This window comes from Mastacembelus armatus, chromosome 15 (assembly GCF_900324485.2).
Source record: "Mastacembelus armatus chromosome 15, fMasArm1.2, whole genome shotgun sequence".
Lineage (NCBI taxonomy): Eukaryota > Metazoa > Chordata > Actinopteri > Synbranchiformes > Mastacembelidae > Mastacembelus > Mastacembelus armatus.
Window position 1 is genome coordinate 22026248 of NC_046647.1, and position 21638 is coordinate 22047885.

Consider the following 21638-nt stretch of genomic DNA (forward strand, 5'->3'; position numbering starts at 1 on the left):
AAAACTCACTAATAAAAACTCTGCATGCAAAAGGAACCTCAGGGATTATTGGGAAAGGACAGAAGAACAAAGCTCAGATTCACAGACGATGGAGGATGCTCCTGGTCGGCCCCCAGGCCCAGGTCAAACTAGACTTTTAGATGATTCTGTTTTTGATGTAACATCTTGATCTTAAAAGGGAACCGTCACATGTTGAATATGTGCAGTACAGTAGGTCCCTCGGAGCCAGATGTTTGTGTCATGTATGTGCTGTTGTTAGATCAAAGACGTGACCTGGGTGCGTTTGTGACCTTTGGCACCCATAAGCCCCTTCACTACGTAAGTACACAGGCCTATGTGCTGTTCCAGAGTAGTCCAACTGAACCATAAGAAAAATCCACTTATATTCGTTTACACTTTAGGGCTGTAGCTTTGCAGGGTTTGATCTGGTGCAGCTTCTGAAAGTTCAGTCTAAAATGATGTAAACAACACATTTCAGATGTTATTATCAATTTATCCTTTTTCGTGTCTTGTAGCCTCGCTGCCGTTCGCCTTCAGACCCTCTACAGGAACAGCTGGGCTATGTCAGCAGACAGTGGAGTCTTCCCCCAGACGAAGCAGAAGTTAGAACTTCGGCAGCAAACAGGGACTCGCTTTAGTTTCCTTCACTGAGCGTTTGTGTAGAGGAAATCATGTTCTTACTGCTGAGTCAGCATCCCAACACCTCACACCATAAAAACATCAGGACAGAGCAAATGTCTTCATCAGTGTTTCAGTATTTTTGAGATTCTGTTACTGGACTCATCAGCTGGAAGTCCGTGCATAAACAGTCGTGTCCCATGGTGGACTCGTGGAGCCACCAGACCCCTGATGATCTCAGGTCTGTATGAGTGGCTCTAAATCACCTCTGTGAGGAATCTGACACCGGCCGGCTAATTGGTAGTTGTAGTGGTCTAATGAGGTCGGGGTGTTGATGTGCTGGGGGTTAGGTCTTTTCCCACATGCATGTCTGTGCATTCATTTGGTTTTCATGACAACAGTGACATGAATGTTTCTATAAACCCAGCAACTAGTCCACCAAACGTCACTTTTGGTTTCTGAGAAAACACATCACTTCTCATTTCCCTTTACTGTTTGCACATTTTATTGTGCAACTCTGTGAAAACATGATTCTACACATTTTTTATTAGAAACAGAGTTTACTGTTCTCTATCCAGCCTCCTGTTGGTCTCAGTGAACAACAGTGATCTTTCCTCTGTGTGACCTGGGAGCTGAGCTCTTTGGGAAAAGACTCCAACCTGGAGACCACGAGGACCGAAACCTTCCTCAATGACGAGCAGCGATTTAATCACACTGAGAGTGAAAGAGGAAGCAGAGATGCGAGGAGCTGCTCAGTCAAGCGAAAACACGATGAAGATATTTGTTTGTCCTGATTCTTGAAGGAAGATGTTCTGGTTTTATTTTCTAATGTGTTTCTGTGTTTTAGATGTTTGACAGCTCAGGACTAACTGAACCACTTTCTAAGTAACTCTAGACCTTAATGTTGAAAACACAGCCAGATAAATGAAGAACAGTTCAAAGCAAATCATTAAAGGTGTCATCACAGAATAACATAATATTATATTATTATGATGTTAATGATAATCACTGCATGTTTCCATGGGCTGCTTGTCAAACTGTGTTATGTCATAGGATTCCCACTAGATGGCGCTGAGCAGTAAAACCAACCTCTGGACAATTGGTCCCCCTTATGACAACATCACGTCACGACAACGTGCAGCTGTGTCCCAGGAACATTTCCAGGAAGTCACGCTTCAATTGTGTCCAATCAAATTCCGTCTCAGCTTTGGCATCCAACGAGAGCCAGAGGTTGAGTGTTTATATTCTGAGATATAGTTCAACAAATATTACTATTATAATTATTATTATTATGATTATTATTATTATTGTTGTTGTTATTATTTCTAGCAGTTAGTAATATTTTTTTCTTTACGGAGTTGCGGACGCCTCCGCTCTCCACCAATCAGCGGGCCGAATTTGCCACGTGGTGCCGGAATTCCCCTCCAGCTCCGGGGCTTTCCGCTCTGATTGACAGGCTCCGGTTACTATAACAACCGCAATAGGTTGTCAGGCTCGAGGAGGACAGCAGACACGTGACTTCCGGTGAAGTGACGTTACCTTCGAAATAAAAGCTAAAAGTTATAAAGTTTCATTTTTTAATGTTCTTTCACTTTTCACTTCTTTTAATTGTAGTTCATGTTCTGTTAAAACCTTTTGTTGATCTTTTTTTTCCTTTTCCATATTAACACATGCACTATAGATACGGTATATGGGATTTGTTGAATTATTAAAATCATGGAAAATGAAAATTAAACAAATATATCATTAGTTTCTTAAACACTTACTCTTGAGCCAGTTACTCTTGAGCCTAATTTTAAAAACTATAAACAAAATATGTTAGGACAAATTGTCTTTACAGTGGTTTTACTATACTTTTCGGTTAGAATAATGTTTTTGTTTTCTTTTCACGACGTGTTATAAGAAAACAAAAACCTCCAGAGCCAATCAGGCTTCAAGCCTTTATTTTATTGTGAAAAGCCCAAACAGGAAGGTAGCCCAGCTGTTTTTCAGATGTTTTGTTGTTTTCTCCAGTTTGGATTTTGGGTTTTTTGGGGAACAGACGCGGATTAGCTGCATCAGGTAAAACTCACCATTTAATTTGTTTATTTCTTCGTGTTTTATCGCAGGCTGAAGACAAACTACAGCTGAGTCACTGTCACAGGAAAACATCGATAACTCGATCGATCCGGATCAAATATTCTGTAACGGAAACTGTTCACACCTGCCAAAGTTCAGATAGTAACGTTTGAGTTGATGGTTTCTTCAGACAGGAGGATCATTTTAGTTCATTTTGTTTTAATTTAGTTCATTTTGGTTTATTTTGGTTCATATTTAACCAACAGATCAGAGAAAGTAAAGAGCAGCACAGGCTGGTTTGGTGATCTGGCATTAAACCAGTTTAACAGGCACTTCTGTTGGTTTGTCTTCATATGAAACTCTGGGTGTTAATCTGAGGAAGCACTTTAGTCATTGCTGATCAATAATCAGTCCTCCATCACTACCATAAAGAGGTGAAAGACCCAAAGGATCAATTCACGTTTTGTGTCGGTCATCCAACAGTCCAAAACCTCAGACCCAGGAAGAAAACCGGTCCTGTTTAGAAGTTTGACAGATTCACACCCAGGAGGAGTTGTGTCAAACTGACCTCCAGCGTTTGACATGTTATATGAAATTTGATTGAACGCAACTTTCAGCAAATTAGTTCCAATCAAGTCAAACAGTTCAGGTCTTGCAGGCCCTGGTGGTTTTTGTTGACTTCAGTGGTGCAAATGTGGGCTTCATCACATTATGTCATCGGTGTGGAGTAAACCTCAGGCGTTTGGAGCCTCACCTGGCTGCTTCACCTGGTGGATGGAGAAAACTGTGAAAAATAATGTCTTGCTTACAAAGTGAAAACTCCTACAACACCCAGGATGCATTGTACCCAGTGCATCCCAATGTCCCGTCCATTGTAGTTCGTTTAATGCCAACTTTCACTTGACAAGAGATGAGCTGTAATGGACGAGCATTTGATTTTCTGCTGTTCATTGAGGAAGGTTTCCGTCCTCATGGTGTCCAGGTTGGAGTTCCACTGAACTCAGAACACACGGGAGTCTAGATGGGGAGCAGTGAGGTCTATAAGGACATGTTTCTGTATCTGTGAGAAATGCATTTAAACGTTAAGCTGCCAGCTGATCTTCCAGCAACTTCCCGAGTGCATGAGCAGATTTGTGCTGCTGAAGGGTACAGACTGTGGCACAAACCAACAGGGGTTATCCAGGCTGGCAGTTTCCCTCTGCTTCTAGTCGTTATGTTAAGCAGGTCCTGACTGTGGAACAGCCAGAGACATGTTGGGCTGTTCCTTTGACAGAAGCAGCAGTTTGTTGTCGAGTCAGGCTGAAAACAGAGCATTGTCCCTGAATAATCAGAGCAGCAGCAGCAGGAGGAGGAAGAAGAGGAGGAGGAGGAGGAGTGGAAATTCCCACTGATGTTTTTAGATATGACTCCATCACACACACTTTGCGGTGATTAACTCTGGGCTGTTTGGTGTCTGCAGGAAAATTACTGAAGGACAGGACCTGCTGATTGTCGTCCTGCTGCAGGAGCTCGGCCTTCATCACCTTCACTGTTTGGATCATGGCTGGAGCTCTGAGGTACAGTCATTCTGTAGACAGTCTTTAGACTGTCAGTCAGTAGACAGTCGGTCTGTAAACAGTTAGACTGTAGAAAGTCAGTCTGTAGACAGTCGGTCTGTAGACAGTCTTCAGGCAGTCAGTCAGTAGACAGTCGGTCTGTAGAAAGTCGGTCTGTAAACAGTCAAGTCTGTAGAAAGTCGGTCTGTAGACAGTCTGTGGACAGTCGGTCTGTGGACAGTCGGTCTGTAGACAGTCTGTGGACAGTCGGTCTGTGGACAGTCGGTCTGTAGACAGTCTGTGGACAGTCGGTCTGTAGACAGTCTTTAGGCAGTCAGTCAGTAGACCGTCAGTCTGTAGTAAGTCGGTCTGTAAACAGTCAAGTCAGTAGACCGTCGGTCTGTAGACAGTCAGTCTGTAGAAAGTCGGTCTGTAGACAGTCAGTCTTTAGGAAGTCCGTCTGTAAACAGTTGGTCTGTAGTCAGTCAATAGACAGTCTGTGGACAGTCGGTCTGTAGACTGTCAGTGTAAACAATCTGTAGACCATCAGTCTGTCGACAGCCAGTCTGTCAGTGTGTAGGAGGAGGCAGAAATGTAAACCAACACACTCACTCACTGCTGCAGTAAACAGCTGGATTTTAGGCAGAAGTGTTTCTCTTTCAACATGACGGTGAGAGTTAAAAGCGGGAGACTAGAGCATTACTGTGGGTCTGCATGTTTCTGTGGAGTCATCTGCGAACACATGAAAATGAAGTGAGTCCAGGGAAGACAGGCAGCGTGATCGTGGTTTCTTCTCTTTGCTAGTTTTGTTTTTAGTGTGAGTTCAGGATTATTGTGTGAGAATAAACAGACCTGATAACATGTTAGTCTGAGTTTATTCAAAGCAGCAGCTGCTGATTCAGTGTGTGTTCCTGAGTCCAGATCCCATCCAGAGACTGACAGCAACAGTGAATGTGGTGTGCTCAGCGTAATGTGTGTGGATCCAGAACCTGGATCCAGTCAGTTCAGCTTATCGTGCCGTAGAAATCCTGTCTGAAGGGTCAAACGTGTTTCCACCAGGAGCAGGTTTTGTTTTGGAGGAACTTGAAGTAGCTGATGTAGTGATTCATCATAATGTCATCATTTGGGACAGAACAGGTGAACAGAAATGTGGCTGATTTCTTTTAGAGGAAATTTACCTCAGTGGATTCCTGCGGAGTTCAGAGGCCTCACAGAAATACCCCAAAGCCAAACTTCCCCTGCTGTTAATCACCTCTGACTGTGGAGCTGGCTTTACCTGCTGTAGGTTATGTTAATTAACACCTTCTCTGCTGCGATTCGATTGGCTGTCTTCAGTGGGGGGGCTGTCCCACCGCCTGGGGACGTGGATGAAATGTAGAGAACGAGACGACTCTGATCAGATTTGAGTCAGACTCTGCTGTAAGGAGAGTTGTCTGATCTCTGAAGTCTTAGTGCTGAGAAGTGACAGGAAGCCAGTGTGACGAACCAGAAACCACCAAAAAGACAGAAAAGTGAGAAGAGGAAGCAAAGAGAAGCTGAAGGTCTGAGCATGAACCATCAGGTCAGTTTGAGTCTGTGTTCGTCAGCTCGACAGGTTTGTCCTTTCTTTCTGCTGCGGCCTTGTTTTCCTGCTGGTTCATGTGTTTTTGTTCTAACTGGGTTTTATTGACCAGTATTTTTAGTTTAATTCATCAGATGACTATTTTCATTTTGACCTGCTGGCTTAGTATTAAGAGACAATGTACAGGTGCTGCAGAAGCTCCTGGAGAATCATCAAGTTTGCTTCAGTAGTTCAGTGATATCGAGCTCATTCTTACAGCGGGATCAAGTGTAATCCACCGTTTTTCCAACAGCCAGTAGTGGTTTCCAACAGCAGCCTTGGAGGAGTCTGTGCAGCTCAAAGTGGGGAACAGTGGCTGCCAGAGCCAAGAGGCAGCGTTCTTTAGCCCAGAGAGAGTGGGACAATGAAAGACCAACAACCAGGGTTAACATGGGTTTGGCTTTTTCACATGGAGAGCGTTCAAAGCAGCCAAAGGACTCACATTGGATCCACATGGGGCCATCTTCATTCTGGATGTGTTAGCATCTAAAGCTAACCTGTTGGTCTTGGTAGCATTAGCCACCTAGCATGGTCCTGATTGGACTTTTGGATTGAATGAATCTGATTTGAGTTTGGGAGGAATTGGAGCTTTGGGTAACGTTAGTGCTTTGGGTCACATTAGCAGGAACCAGAGCGTCTACTGGACTGACACATTTATTCCTTAGTCAGCTAACGCTAGCCTTGGACTGGACACTTTGTCCCAACCAGGCATCCGTAGTTCACGTCGTAGCGTCAGGAAACAGGTGGGATGGGTCAAAGAGCGGGTAGGAGGGGCTTATGGTTGGAGTTTGTTTGGGTCATCAGACCCTCCAGAATAGGGGCATAAACTACAGTCCTCAGGGGCCTCTTGCTTTCGAGCTGTCCCTGTCCTTTCAGCTTTTGATTGGCTGAACACACCTGAGGCAGGTAATCTGCAGTGGGTGGGGCAGGATGATGGCCCTCAGGACTTGAGGACCTGCTGTAGAGGTGACGTGAGCAGGTCTCTTAGCAGCTGCACTTCATAATCTCCTCTTGGATCAGTCTCATTCTGTTCCTCTTCATTTATTTTCTGTGTCTCTCATATGTTTCCTATTGTGTTTCATGTTGGGCCCTTGCTGCTTCATAGAAATGGCTCCGGCTGCCTGTCTCTCCTCATGGCCCCTCCCCTTTCTAGTCTCTGCAGCAGCACTGACGTCAGGGTGTGAAGCCCCACCCCCTCTCAGGGCTGCTCGGGATTCTGGGGGTTTTCCTCTGCTCAGCCACTTCCAGGAAGTGACTGAAAACAGAGCGAGGGGTGGGGGGTGGTGGTAAAGCGACTCATAGACAGAGTCAGAGAGAGAGAGGGGGTTAAAGAAAAACACCAGAAGAAGAAGAAGAGCGTGAAAGTGCTGCAGATTTTTGTTTATTTGTTGTTTGCTGATGTCTTTGCTCGTGGTCTTGGGACTTTCAGCGTTGACAGACAGGGTGGGGGGGTTAACATGACTCACACACACACACACACACACACACACACACACACACTTCTTGTGAGCTGTGTGTTTAAACCAGTCCACTGCCTCTGACCGTGTCTGTTTGTTTGCAGGATGACTGAAGCTCAGTTCATGAACGTCTACGACAATGACGTGAGTCCTCTCAACCTTATTAACACTTAGTCAGTTTTTCTATTGATCACCAATGTCGTCTGATTGATCAGCTGATTGCAGATGATTTATAGATCCATCACAGGTATCCTTCAGTATTTACTGAGTTTATTTAATAAATGTAAAGGAGATAAAAGGTTTGTTTACTAAACAATTAACTGGAAGTTAGTAAATATGAGAGTAACGTTTATCCTGTGACAGGTTTGAACTGATTCTGAGTTTTTAGTGAAGCTTATTGAAGGTTCAGGATGATGATGATGATGATGATGGCGGTCAGCCTGTTCAGTGGGTTAATGCTTTAATAGGTTTACAGCATTTTCTGTTGGTTTGGGGTCAATTAAAGTTGATAAACCAGAAAACAAATGAGCTAATGGAACTTAACGATGTGTCAGTCTCACTGAATTTCCATGTTTTTTTGCATCTTCACCATAAATTCTGAGTCTGAAGGGAAGTTTCAGTTTATGCAGAGGTCTGTGTTTTAATGATGTGGAGTCGAAATGATTTGCATGTTTGAGCTCAGCATCAGCATGTTTCATCCTGTGTGACCTGAACTGAAATCAGATATTTGCTCTTTGTGTAACTTCGCTGTTGATCTGGATCTTGTCTAATGGTTGGTGCAGGTTTCTGCAGTCTGATACCGTCAGCGGCTGTTTAATCAGTCTGACTAGTTAAACAGACCAAAAAAATCAGCCGACCAAAGTGATCAGGCTCAAATAAACTAACACTTATCGAAGGAGGCAATTCAGATTGAGAGATCTTCAATCTGCTTCCTTCCGCTGATAAATACAGTCGCACATTGAACGACACGTCGATAAAGAACAACGTATTTATTTGACTAAGACGGTGAAAAAGGCTGAAGCTTTTCTTCTAGTTTCTCCGCATTAAGATTCAAAAACAGCATCTGGGGATTTTGCTGAAGAAATGATTCATACGATCATCTGACTGATCGATCAGTTCATCTCTGACACAGAAACTGTGACTGACTGATGGGTTGGTTGATAGAACTGACAGACGTTCTGCTCCATGGCGAAATATTAAATCCATCTTTTCTTCTGCAGCTGCAGCTGAATTTGATGCCGTATGACTACATTCCTCCAGTGGACATAAAGACTGAGCCCCATATACCTGAGACAGGTAGGCAGACAGGAATTTTTATTAAACTGACAGGTCGTCACAAACGACACGGTTTTCATTCATTATGAAATGAAGACGTTATCTGTGTTGGAGAACATCCACTTGCAGGAACATAACACCCTGCTCCGATATCCTGAGAAGGTTCATCATCAAAACGTCCTGGAACCAGTGGGTTGATTAAAGGATCCAAACATGTTTTCAGATTCAGTTCTTGCAAAAGACTCTAAATCTGCATTTGGTGTAAATTGCTGGTTTGACTTTTTTTTAGAGGTAGAACTTCCTGTGAGTGTCTAAAGACAGCCCCTCCTATTCCTACCCTTTGTGGATCTTCTTAGCACCTGAGACCTGGAACAGGAACTGAACCATTTCAGAACCTTTTATTGGAACCTTTGCTTTGGCATCAAAACATCCAGCTCAAACATAAGAACTGTTTCAAACATAAGAAAAAGTTTCTGGAAGAAATGATGTGTTCTTAGGAACCTTATCTCCTAAATTATGGCATGAGCTCAGTGTTTTCAGTTCTGGGTCACAGTACAATCCTGCTGGTACTTGGTGACTGGTTGGAGTTTTTGTAGAAGTAGAACCTGATGAACCCTGAGAACCTAAGACATATTTCTGTAAAGCACATTTGGTTTGTACCTGTGAACAAGCACTGAGACACGCAAAACCTCTGAAAACATGGAAAGAACATAGAAACCTGTTCTTATGCCGTTCTGTAGAACTTTTTGTAGACCTTCATCCAGTCCTTAAGTCTTTCTACAACTTTGTCTTGAGAGCTAGAACCTTTTCAATAATGTTCCCAGGACAGTTTATGTGCCAGGGACAAGTGTAGTGCAAAATGTAGTACAGTACATATTAGTAGTTCCATTACATTAGAATATTATTGTGTCTGAATTGTTCTGCGTTATACTGCGTTACTGATGATTAATGTAAAAATGATGGTTCTGTGATTCTGCAGATTCTATGGTCTGTGTCCACCTCCGTCTCTGCAGCAACAGCAAACTGACATAACGTCTTGTACTGTTGGTCAAATCGACCTGCGTTACTCTTAACGGGTAGAATACTACAGACGTTTTCTTAGTAATGCGTGGTAATACTGCGTTATAGTAAAAGTAATATATTACTGAAACATATTACTTTGTAATGTCTTGCTCCCTTCAGGGACAGTAGAGACGTTATTGGTGCAGCAAAAGTCTCCAGGCAGATTTAATCTGCGGTGCTGCTCATGTTCCATGTTCTAGCCCCCGAAAGACGGGGGCGCCCTGATACCTGCATGTTGTCACTTCTCAACAATCAACAGTATTCATACCTGGAAACCTGCACTGAGACATCTCAGACCCTTTACCAGAAGGAGCCAAACCAGACCATCAGTGACACTAGCTGTCCTCTGTCCTCTCACTCACTGGGAAAACACCTTTTCACTCAGAGACTGAGTGAAATTCACTGTGACCTGTGATGTTTCTGTGCAGGTGAAGCTAATAAAGTAAATCTGTGCTTGTGTTTCAGCTCATGGTCCGTACATTCAAATCATCGAGGAGCCCAAGCAGGTGAGCTTCTCTTATAACCCATTTCATTTTGGTTTTATTTCATCTAAAATATAAAGTGATTAGAAAAATCATTTCCTTTGAACACCAGGCTCAGTGTGATCACTTTTCAGACCGACTTGTGAAATCATTAAGGAAATATACAGTTTATACATTATAATGTGTTTGTGTGCAGATGTGATCTGCAAATATTTGTGCAGGTCCAGCAGCCATTACATGTAAATACACACAGAATGGATGAGATGATGCAGGTACAGGTGTGGATTAGGGTATGAAGCAGAGCTGCAGCCGTTGATCGATGAGTAAAACAGAGGGTTGGGGTTCGGGGCAGGGTTAGGGTTAGGGGTCATCGTCACTTCCTAAAGGACAAGCTGATGCCACCAAAGACTTTTTGTCCAAACGTTTCACCTCAGACCAAGAAAAGCAGCAGATTCTCAGACTGAACCTGGAACCAAATGTTTGATTTTCTGCTGTGAAATGTTTGGAGCTCTAATAAATTGCAAATATAGTTAGTACAGTATTTGTATTACGCGCTTTAACAGTACCACTACAGTACTTCAAAGTGTATAAAGTACAAGACAGAGCCAATACTATGATACACATAGTTTATAAGAATATAATATTACATATTATTAGTAATAGAGGTAGAATTATTCTAATAATGTAAATATTGAAATAAAAGCTGGTGTTTTGTTGTAAATTTGGATTAAAAGGAAACAGTTCCAGAAATATAAGTGTTTCCTGCTCGGTGATTCCCCTTTTGCAGGTTGATCCACATGTTCCTGTAACAGTCACTTCCTCTAATTCCGGGTTTTCCCAACAGTCATTTAACAACACGCAGGACATCAGGGAGTTTCTGCTGCTGAGGGTCACATGATGTAGTGACGTCCTCCATATGCAAATCAGTTCTGCTCTGAGGAGAAATGAAGAACCAGGTTTATGCAATCACTGGTAGTGCAGAGCTGCAGTGTTAAAACCAAAGACTTGTTTAATGAAGCAACAACACAGAGTAAACAAAGAGTAAAACAAAGAGTAAACGCAGAGTGAACAAAGAGTAAACTCAGAGTGAACAAAGAGTAAACTCAGTGAACAAAGAGTAAATGCAGAGTAAACAAAGAGTAAACGCAGAATGAACAAAGAGTAAACTGAACAAAGAGTAAACTCAGTGAACAAAGAGTAAACTCAGTGAACAAAGAGTAAATGCAGAGTAAACAAAGAGTAAACGCAGAATGAACAAAGAGTAAACTCAGTGAACAAAGAGTAAACTCAGTGAACAAAGAGTTAACAAAGAGTAAACTCAGTGAACAAAGTAAATGCAGAGTAAACTCAGAGTGAACAAAGAGTAAATGCAGAGTAAACTCAGGGTGAACAAAGAGTTAACAAAGAGTAAACTCAGTGAACAAAGAGTAAATGCAGAGTAAACTCAGAGTGAACAAAGAGTAACCAGAGTAAACTGTAAACACAGACTAAAAAGAGAGTAAACAGTAAACAAAGAGTAAACATGAGTAAACAGTGTTAAAGTAAAGAGTAAACAGAGCAAAGACAGTAAACAAAGAGTAAACAGTCTAAGTAAACAGTGTAAACAATGAACTAAAGCTCCTGTCCGACTGTCGGAGACTTTAGAGACACAGGAAGATGGAGTTCTGCACAAATATGAAAGTGGGATGTCGAAAATAGATTTCCAGGTTAGTGAACCGGTGCTTCTACCTTTGCTGCACTGGAGTTAACACAAAGCATCATGGGAAACTGAGGCCACAGTGTAAAAGCTTAGAGCAAAATGATGCGTGATTCAGACCTTAGGAAAAGAAACGCAGATGGTTTTTGAAAACACTGCTCACTGAAAACGGTCTTTGTGTTCCCAGAGGGGCTTTCGCTTCCGTTATGAGTGTGAAGGTCCGTCCCATGGCGGGCTCCCAGGGGCCTCCAGCGAGAAGAACAGGAGAACCTACCCGACCGTGAAGGTGGGTAACATGAACAACACTCTGACAACGTTTCTTCAACACTTTTACAACCTCTGCTTCACATTCTGATTTGTCATTGAGCAGCTACGTGTTTTTTTCTAAAAGCTTCAGAAAAATCGTCCATTTTTTTATTTCACACAAACAAAATGAACTTTTTAAAAATGAGAATTCTTGTTCTTTCACGATAAAATCGCCCTGAGAAAAAAACTCATAAGGCAGCTGGAGTGTTGATTCATAGCTCTGATCAATAGTGATCACACCTGATACATGAGTCTTATTGATCACAATCAGACGTGTTTACAAATGATTAATAGAAAATAACCTGGTGGATGTCTGTAAATTTACTGATAATCACAGTGTTTCCTGTCTGTCAGATCAATAACTACATGGGCCACGCCCGGGTGGAGGTCCAGCTGGTGACTCACTCCGACCCTCCTCAGGTCCACGCCCACAGTCTGGTGGGACGTCACTGCACCGATAAAGGAACCTGCACGCTGGACGTCGGGCCCAACGACCTCACCGCCTCGTTAGTATCCAATCACATCACAGTGTCTCGTTTTCTTTATTGTTTGCTTGACAGGATTATGCACAACATGTTTATTGTGCCAGAGGAAGCTAAACCTCATTTGCATCTGAGAGTGAAGGAGGTTGCAGAACTATCAGATAAGAGAGTCGTGCGTGGATCCAGAACGTGGTTTAGCTTATTTCAGCTTATTGCATATTAGCTTATTACTGTTTATAGTCTCCAGCTTCTCTCCTGCTCACAGCAACATCTGGAGCTGGTTTTTAGTCCTGCATTCTCTGGACACTTTAACTGAAACCTGAACTTCTGGCCAAACCCTGCCAACCTAAATCCAACAGTTCCCTCTAGTGGACGCTCTGCCCACACATTTTCAAAAGGTGGTGAAGATAAACGCAGTGATAATGAAAGTTGTGTTTGTTTATTTGAGGTTAGGAAGTTATTATCCTAATGTTCCAGCAGTATGAGACCAGGTTCTAATGAAAGATCCCGTCACTGTTTGTTGTGTCAGTGTCCGGTGACGATCATCAGACACTGACACAACGAGCAGTGACGGGGAGTCAGGGAGGAGAGCTGGGAACTTTTCAGGTTTTTATTACTTGTCAGTCGTTGTGTTTCTGACGAATGGCAGAAAACTCCAAAGAGGAAGTCAGGCTTTTCTTTTCAAATTAACAGTGAACAAAGAAAATAAGTGTAGTTGTCATTTGTTCCAGTGAAAACTAAAGTGTTATGAAAAGGTTAGCTTAATGAATCAGCACATGACAGTGATGACAGAATAGAAAACTCACTCTGTAGTCTCAGAAAGATGTCAGCAGAAATATGACAATAACTTTCCGAAGGGGAATGTATTAAAGAACGAGTCATGACGCCGACTGATTGTAATATAATAATATAAAACTTCTCAGGAGGAAGGAACGTTTGCTTTGTGTCTGCAGATGCTCCTTTTTTATGATAAAGCAATGAAAAAAGGGCAAAGTGAGAACCCAAAGCACATGTGCAGCAGCAGCTGCATACAAATGTATGTAGGTAGATGATTTCTAATAAGTAAAAAATGTTGACTGATGATGTCACTTCCTGCAGGTTCAGTAACCTGGGGATTCTCCATGTGACCAAGAAAGGTGTTGTCGAGATTTTGTACAAGAGGCTGAGCGAAGAGAAGAAGAGACAGAAAGGACCACACAGCACACTGGCAGGTAAAAACACCTGAACCCCCAGCACCCACTGTCACCCCTGCCTTCTACAGCATCAGAGCCACTAGAGAATAAAAATGTATATGGGGATATCTTTGGTCTCCTTTGCGGTTGACATGTGGAGCCTTATCTGTGAGCCTTATCTGTGCAGAGGCAGAGCTGAGTGCCTGTCTGAAGGAGGCCAAGGAGCTGGGAAAGGTGATGGACCTGAACATCGTCAGGTTGAAGTTCACCGCCTACCTGCAGGACAGCAACGGAGGCTTCACCAGAGCGCTGAAACCCGTCATCTCCAACCCCATCTATGACAGCAGTGAGTCCACGTGTCCTCACACCAGACCTGTCACTTCCACAGCAGCTTTGAGACGTTCAGGGAAATTTCTGCTTTTGCTGTGACTTTAAAGGTTTTGTTGAACTGATCTGCTGATTCCTGATGATCGTTGTTGTAGATAAGGATTGAACGAGTAGTTGGTGATAGATAATGATTTTCATTATCAGTTCATCTGCAGATATTTTGTATATAAAATACCAGACGATAGTGAAACCTGCCCTTTCCCCAGGTGATGTGTTCAGATGGTTAATTCTTATGCCACCAGAAAAATCCTGGTCAAAACAGTCAGTGCTGAACAAGAAACCCCGGGCGCAGTTCAAACCCCATCAAAGCCATCAGGCCCTGAGAGACGCACGGAGTTCTGTGCAGACCAAGCACCTCGACAAAAGATATTCCATCTCCTGTTGGTTTATGACAGGCCGTAATTCACTTTGTGTTTGTCCTGCAGAGTCTCCGAACGCCTCCAACCTGAAAATCTCTCGGATGGATAAGACGTGTGGCTCGGTGCTCGGAGGAGACGAGATCTTCCTGCTCTGCGACAAAGTCCAGAAAGGTGCTTTTTTTTTTTTAAATGCAGCAGGCTGACTTTTTGAAATGTACAGTGTTGAGGACGTAAGGTTATATTAAATATCCCATCATGCCTCTGTGCTGCTCGTTACAGATGACATTGAGATCCGTTTTTATGAGGAGGACGACGAAGGAGGCTGGGAGGCATTTGGTGACTTCTCACCTACCGACGTTCACAAACAGGTGTGTGTTTGTGTGTGTTTGTGTGTGTTCGTCCACACACTGACTCTGTCGTTACATCAGGGAAACGCTGAAGGTCTGAAACCACAACGGGCAGAAGAACCAGAGCAGCTGAACAGGGGAATTCCTTCCAACTGTCTGCAAACACAACAGTGTGTGCACAAGACACCGTGGGAAGCTTTTCCCAGAAAACATAATCCAAAACACGGCCAGCTACGTTTCAGTCTGCACAGTTCACATCAAACACATGACGCAGAAATCTCACTACGTTTTTCTCTCTTACCAACCAAACTGCCGACTTAGGTCCATGATTTTAAAGTGATGTCGGCTCAGACACATGAGACCAACTGTTTGTAGTCTAATCAGTGAGACCCGCCCCCTCAACCAAACTGTAGATTTTCACTTTTTCACATTTAGATGTTCACTTCCATTTTTTGTCAACTTCATTTTCTACATTTGATAATTTATTTTGAAAAAACCAAACATGTTTCCGAATAATTGGCTTTCAGTCAGAATTTAAAGGCTGAGCTGAATCCTGTTTTAAACAAACATCTCTTCTCTCCTCAGTACGCCATCGTGTTCAAAACGCCGCCCTATCACAGCACAGAGATCGAGCGGCCCGTCACCGTCTTCCTGCAGCTGAAGAGGAAGAAGGCCGGCGACAGCAGCAACCCGAAACAGTTCACCTACATACCGCAGGTCCAAGGTCAGCCCCCACACAGTGGTAACAGCAGGTGGACCTGTAATTCCCCAGGAACATGCTTGTTTTTGGGCCTGCAGGTTCTGTGGTTTCCCCCAGTGGAAAACATGAGTTTCAGTCCTCACCTACTCACTCAGATGTTCAGTATTCAGCAGAATCATGAAAACACAAAAAGGAGAAAGTTTTATGCGAACAACTTTTCAGTCTCTAAACCGGCTTCTTGCTTCCCACTCGTTTGAATTTCCCATCTTCGTTTCTCCTCCTCGTGTCCTCACCTCCTCTCCTGCTCACTTTCAGACAAAGAGGAGGTGCTGAGGAAGAAGCAGAAGCCACTGCCGCACTATGAACCCTGGAGAGGAGGAGGTGCAGGAGGAAGAGGGGGAGGAGCTGGGAGCTTTGGAGGAGGAGCAGGAGCAGGAGCAGGAGCAGGAGGAGGTAAAGACGCAGCAGCTGTAACGTGGGGATTTCCAGCAGCAGCTTTGTGCAGGACACACACTGTTTGTGTGTCTGTTGTAGTAAAAGCTGAATGGTCGCACAGAAGAACCTTGAGTTCTGGATAATCCAGTTTCACTGTGTGTCATGAACAGATGTTGAGCCCACTGGAGGATGATTGATCCTCTGATGTAGAAGACAGGAAGTAGAATGAAGCCGTTGTTTTAGTTTCTCCATGTTTGCTGTATCTGTTTGAATTGCTGCTTTTTATCATGGAGATCTGCTGTCGGTGTCTGAATCAGGCTCTGTACACTGAGGCTGTGATTTTAGATATCACATATCCCAGAACTTATTCAAGGGCACAAACAAGGAGATGTCTTTAGAACCAAACCAACTGGTTGTTCCTGCTGCCTGCAGTCCTCTCATACTGGCAAAACTGGGAATTCACTGTGGATTTTGTTTCCACCTGCAGGATTCCAGTTCACCCAGCAGATGAATGGGGCAGGAGGAGGAACAGGAGGTTTCTACAGCGGAAGTTTCACAAATTTTGGAGGAGGAGGGACTCAAATGTCAGACTCCACATCTCAGACAGGTGTTACCGAGCAACAGACATCAGGACAGGTGGAGAGACAGACTGGGCAGACTGGGCAGACTGGGCAGACTGGACCAACTGGAGGACCACTACAACAGCAGCTTTTTCAGATCGGTAAGAAGCTGCAGACAAACATAAACACACTGATGGTTCATGTACATTTTGTTTTATCTTTTATCTTTGCTGATGATGTGATTATGTTGCTTTGTCTGCATTTCCAGCTGCAGCCCTGCACAGCAGAGCCTCACAGAGCGCCAAACAGGCTGCCGCTGCCCTGCTGCAGTACTGCAGCACCGGGGATGCCCGGGTCCTTCTGGCAATCCAGAGACACCTGTGTGGGGTCCAGGATGTCAACGGAGACACGTGAGTTTTTGATTTAACTGTTGTCTCTTTCTACTCCAACAATCTAGCTGAACCTGCACCACAACACAGAAAACACCTGTTGGAGTCTGAATGTGTTTGGTGGTTTGATGTTGTGGCTGTTGTTTTCTCAGACCTTTACACCTGGCCATCATCCATCAGCAGACAGATGTGATCCAGCAGCTGATCCACACTGTGCTCAGCAGCCAGCAGCTAAACATCCTCAACACTGCCAACCACCTGCAACAGGTAGATCCTCTTACCTGACCCGTCTAAACACAGATAACCACCTCTGACAGGTAGAAAACTGCACCTGGTGCCCTGATCCAGGTGATCAACACTAATTCCACCTCCTCCTTTGTCGTTGCAGACTCCTCTCCACCTGGCGGTGATCACCCGGCAGGTGAAGGTGGTGGAGGTATTGCTGAGGGCAGGGGCTGACCCTAGTCTGTTGGACAAAGATGGCCGCAGTCCACTCCACCTGGCAGCGCTGGCTGGAGACAGTGTCACACTTCGGCCTCTGTTGGCTCACCTGGGAAAACGTCACACCCTGGTCAACAGCCCGGACTTTCATGGTGAGATTTACTCATTGGTTAAGCTCAGTAAATGACCTCACAGCTTTGGTGACAGCTCAACTAGTGACGCTCACACCTGAAAGTTCCCGACAGTCAAAACTTCATTCAAAGCCCAGCAGATGTTAGAGCCTCAGTATCATCAGGCAGCTGCTGCAGCTTCCTCAACCACTTCCTTCACAGGAAAGTGGAACTGTTCAACAGCCAAATCAGCAGAGTTGGAAGATGATTTAATAGATTGAGCAACAGAAAATGAATAATCTAATAATTCCTGAACATTTGAGAGACACAATAATGAGCTTTACTAACATTTCATACACCAAACTATGAATCGGTTTATGAGAATCAATCATCAATAATAAATAAATGTTATTTGCAATTCTAGTCCCAGAAACTGATCAAGCATAGAAAATAAAAGGCATTTACATTTTAACTTCCCTGCCAGTTCAGCTGCACCGAATTTCTCAAACTAAAAGTTCTTATTGTCAGATAATTGATAAAAGTAAAGAAATAATCTATTAAATAATAAAGGAAAGATTTGACACGTGAGCAGTTAAAGCCAGAAAAAACCAACAGGCTCTGGTGTGTTTCTGTCAGGCCTCCACCCTCTCCACCTGGCCATGAGGAGGGACGGCGAGCGTTGTCTCCGCCTGCTGGTGGATGGCGGAGCCAACGTCAACGCACCTGAGCAGAAGAGCGGATACACCGCCCTCCACCTGGCCGTCAGAGAAAACCTCTTCAAGGTGGCCTGCACCCTAATCACAGAGGTAACACCCACACACACACACACACACCTGGTCCCAGGTTATTCCCACCTTCACCTGCTGGGAGCGTTGGTGCTCATTATTGGTTGTTCATGAACATGTGATGTGCTCACATGTTCTGTATTGTAGTTCCAACCACTTCTCAACCAATAATAATAATAAGATGCAACTTTCAGACCAATGGTTTTTACTAAACATGTGTCACAGTATGTGTAGAAACGTTAGTGTTCACGTCTGTGTCTCTGTGTCGCCTGCAGCTGAAGGCGGACGTTAACGCCTGTACGTTCGGAGGCAACACCCCGCTGCACCTGGCCGCCAGCCTGGGCTCTCCGACGCTCTGCTCCATGCTCGTCGCTGCAGGTCAGACCAAGCGCCGAGCGAAGAGCTGCTCTCAGAGCTGAGAGGAAGCTGCACGTTTGAAACAAAGCAGCAGTGAAACGCACCCACAGGACTAAAGGGTGTTTTTTTTTCTTCTTCAGGCGCCGATAAGAACATGGAGAACGACGAGCCGCTCTTCTTCAGCTCCTCTTCAGATGAAGAGCAGGACGGAGATGAACCAGTCAGAGAGGAGGCAGCAGAGCAAGAGGGCGCCTCCTCACAGGAAGTCAACCCTCTCAAGAGACGTGCAGGAGGACACACCCCTCTGGACCTCGCTAAATGCCAAAAGGTAAAGCGCTCTGCCTTCAAAATAAAAGAACAGGAAACGATTTGGCAGCCAGTGAGTTGAAGCTGATCAGTCAGAGTGAAGCAGGAAGTGGATTCCTGGTTTATGTCGTGCTCTTTCTAAATGTGTCAGCTGCACAGTGTGTCCTGCACTTTTGAAGTGAACCCTGTAGTTTAAACTGTTTGTGTTTTGTGACCAAAATGTGGTGACGTTTTAGTTCAGGTTCAGTTTCCTCATCTCCTCGTATCCTCGGCTCCTTGTCTCCTCAGGTGAGGAACCTGTTAAACTCCAGACACAGTCCAAAGTCGAGTCGTCACAGCAGCAAGAAGATGAAGGCGAGCGGGAGTGAAGGTTGGTGTGTCCTCGACCTGCAACCACCAAACACACACAGATTGTTGATGTTAGAAGGTCAGAGGTCAACAGGCCGAGCTGCAGAGCTGTGTTTAAACGCAGACAGTGAGACGACAGTTCGGACTGAATGAAAACACTAGATTCTGTTTTTCATGTCTGTGTTTAAAGATGCTGCTGATTCAGTGTGTGTGTCCCTGAGTCCAGATCCCATCCAGAGACTGACAGCACAAGTGAATGTGGTGCCCTAGCGTAATGTGTGTGAATCCAGACCCTGGTTCAGCTTATGGGTCTGTGCCGTAGACCTCCATTGTTGTCCAAAAACTATTAAAAACACAGCAGGGAGCCACACCGCTGACCTGGCGGTCTCTGGTTCCACTGCAGCTTCTCTCTGCTCACAGCAACGACTGGAGCTGGTTTCTGGTCCCTGGATGGGATTTGGGCTAAATAACAAACAGCAGACTTGCTGGTGAAGTTGGAAACTCCTTACAATAGTGAAATGAAACCGAGTTCTTTCAGTTCTGTTGCGTAACGTGTGACTGACCTGTGGCCTGTGTGCACGCTGCAGAGGTGGAGGCCTCGGGGCTGGACGAGGAAACTCTGTCCCGGCTGGTGGAGGTGCTGAGTGGAAAAGACTGGAAGAGGCTAGCGGAGAAGCTGGGGATGATGACACTGACTCACGTGTACCAGGATAGTCCGACGCCCTGCCACCACCTGCTGCAGCACTACAAGGTAACCAATCAGCAGAGAGCATATACATCATGTGAGATCAGGAAAAACACTACACTGTGTCATATTTTATGTACTAACACCTCAGAGTTGGACTGAGTTCCTGTCTTGCTGATTACTCACCTGTGTTCCTGCTGACCTTTGTGTGCAGCTGGGTGGAGGTCCAGTCGAGGGTCTGATTGAAGCTCTGCAGTCGCTCGGCCTGACAGAAGGAGTCCGACTGCTGAGAAACAGAGACATGCAAGATGACAAACACAGCACAGGTAACACACACACACAGTCACACAGGTAACACACACATGCAGGTAATACACACACCTGTTTGTACATTTCAGCTGTTTTCACTGAAACTTCAGTTTCTGCTGAAATGAAAGTCAAACATCAGCTTGTCTCTCTGTGATGTTTAAATACAGTTATAAAGTCACTATAAATAAAAAAAAAAAAGTTCACTTACGTTGTTTATATTTTGTTTGTCCAATTAGACGCCACAGTTGACAGCGGCTTTGGCAGCCAGCCAATGGAAGAAGAGGAGCCGCCTGTAACCAATCAGTGACCAGAGTCCAGGAACCAGGGTACCGAGCCGGACCCAGACCCAGGCGCTAAGGAGCGGCTTGAATCCTTGCTGATAATTTCTGTCTCCATCGTGTTAGTGTCCAACAACTCGCAGGTTTTCAGAAATTACACAAAAAAGTTTTAGGTCAAAATAATAATGAAATACAATTTTTAAGTTTAAAAAGTGGGTTTAAAGTTTTGCTATCAGTAAAATACTAAGAGCAGTTTGAAGTTGAATTTGATTCAAAATTTAAATCAGATATAAAACTTGTTCCGTTTTCAATTTTTAACATTGCATCTTTGAATTAATTTATATGGAGCTTTGCCTGTAAGTATTTCTATTGCGTGTTGTCTCATCTGGACTTTGTAAATTTCACCAAATATCATTAAAAGTATTGAAAAATATATTTTCTGTTTATGAGTGTGTGTGTGTGTGTGTCTGTGCACCATAAGTGTGACCAGTGCTGGAAGAAGTACACAGATCCTTTACTGCAGTAACAGCAGAAATACAACAGTATAAAAGTCTTCTTTTCTAGTAAAAACATTCTCAAGCAACTTAAAGTATCAAAGTAGAAGTACTCTGTGCAGTAAACTGGTGCCTGTCAGTGATTTACTGTTGTATCTGATGTTTCTGGATGAGTATTCCTGCTGAATTAATGTACATGTTGAACTTTACTGCAGTAGTTAACGATTAGACCAGTTTGAAGTACTTTATAAACTCTGGAGAACTTCATCTGCATCAGTGCATCATATTCTAGAAGATATCAAAAGTACCTGCAGCTGCTGGACACATGTAGTGCAGTTAAAGTTCTGGGATGTAGTGGAGTAGTAGTATAACTCTGTAGACAATTGAAATACCCCAGTAAAGTACAAATACCTCATTATACACATCAATTATACACAAATCAATACAGGTGTATGATCTGATAAGATCATGATAAACACAGACACACTCGGCACAACCCGGTATCCGGTCTGGTTTGTAGCTGGACCAGCAGAAGATGCAAATCTCTGGCTGCTGCCCGGCGACACGACGCGACACGGTGCGTCACGAGGCGACACGAAGCGACA

At 44.1% G+C, this 21638-nt stretch overlaps 1 protein-coding gene across 5 annotated transcripts; it reads left to right on the forward strand.

The window, feature by feature from the left end:
* Window positions 1–2615: 2615 nt before the first annotated feature.
* On the forward strand, window positions 2616–20974 carry nfkb2 (nuclear factor of kappa light polypeptide gene enhancer in B-cells 2 (p49/p100)). Of its 5 annotated transcripts, XM_026309339.1 has the most exons (24): window positions 2616–2679; window positions 4136–4232; window positions 7373–7412; window positions 8489–8564; window positions 10071–10111; window positions 11971–12069; window positions 12444–12595; window positions 13670–13782; window positions 13931–14089; window positions 14556–14660; window positions 14769–14857; window positions 15422–15560; window positions 15852–15989; window positions 16459–16692; window positions 16800–16941; window positions 17073–17187; window positions 17309–17513; window positions 18108–18277; window positions 18532–18634; window positions 18754–18941; window positions 19208–19289; window positions 19855–20018; window positions 20167–20278; window positions 20498–20974. In XM_026309339.1, exons 2-24 carry the CDS (start codon window positions 4216–4218, stop codon window positions 20566–20568), a joined length of 2754 nt encoding a protein of 917 aa, XP_026165124.1. In that variant the 5' UTR covers window positions 2616–2679; window positions 4136–4215; the 3' UTR covers window positions 20569–20974. The 5 variants fall into 5 exon arrangements, with proteins under 5 accessions (XP_026165124.1, XP_026165125.1, XP_026165127.1 ...); XM_026309340.1 differs by lacking the exons at window positions 2616–2679; window positions 4136–4232 and adding an exon at window positions 5547–5772; XM_026309341.1 differs by lacking the exons at window positions 2616–2679; window positions 4136–4232 and adding an exon at window positions 7137–7254.
* The last annotated feature ends 664 nt before the right edge of the window (window positions 20975–21638 follow it).

Excerpts from the sequence above, each read along its gene's own strand:
- nfkb2 (XM_026309339.1), top strand. Across the intron at positions 18,635-18,753 it reads CTCCATGCTCGTCGCTGCAG|GCGCCGATAAGAACATGGAG; the intron begins GTCAGACCAAGC and ends TTTCTTCTTCAG. Across the intron at positions 18,942-19,207 it reads ACCTCGCTAAATGCCAAAAG|GTGAGGAACCTGTTAAACTC; the intron begins GTAAAGCGCTCT and ends TTGTCTCCTCAG.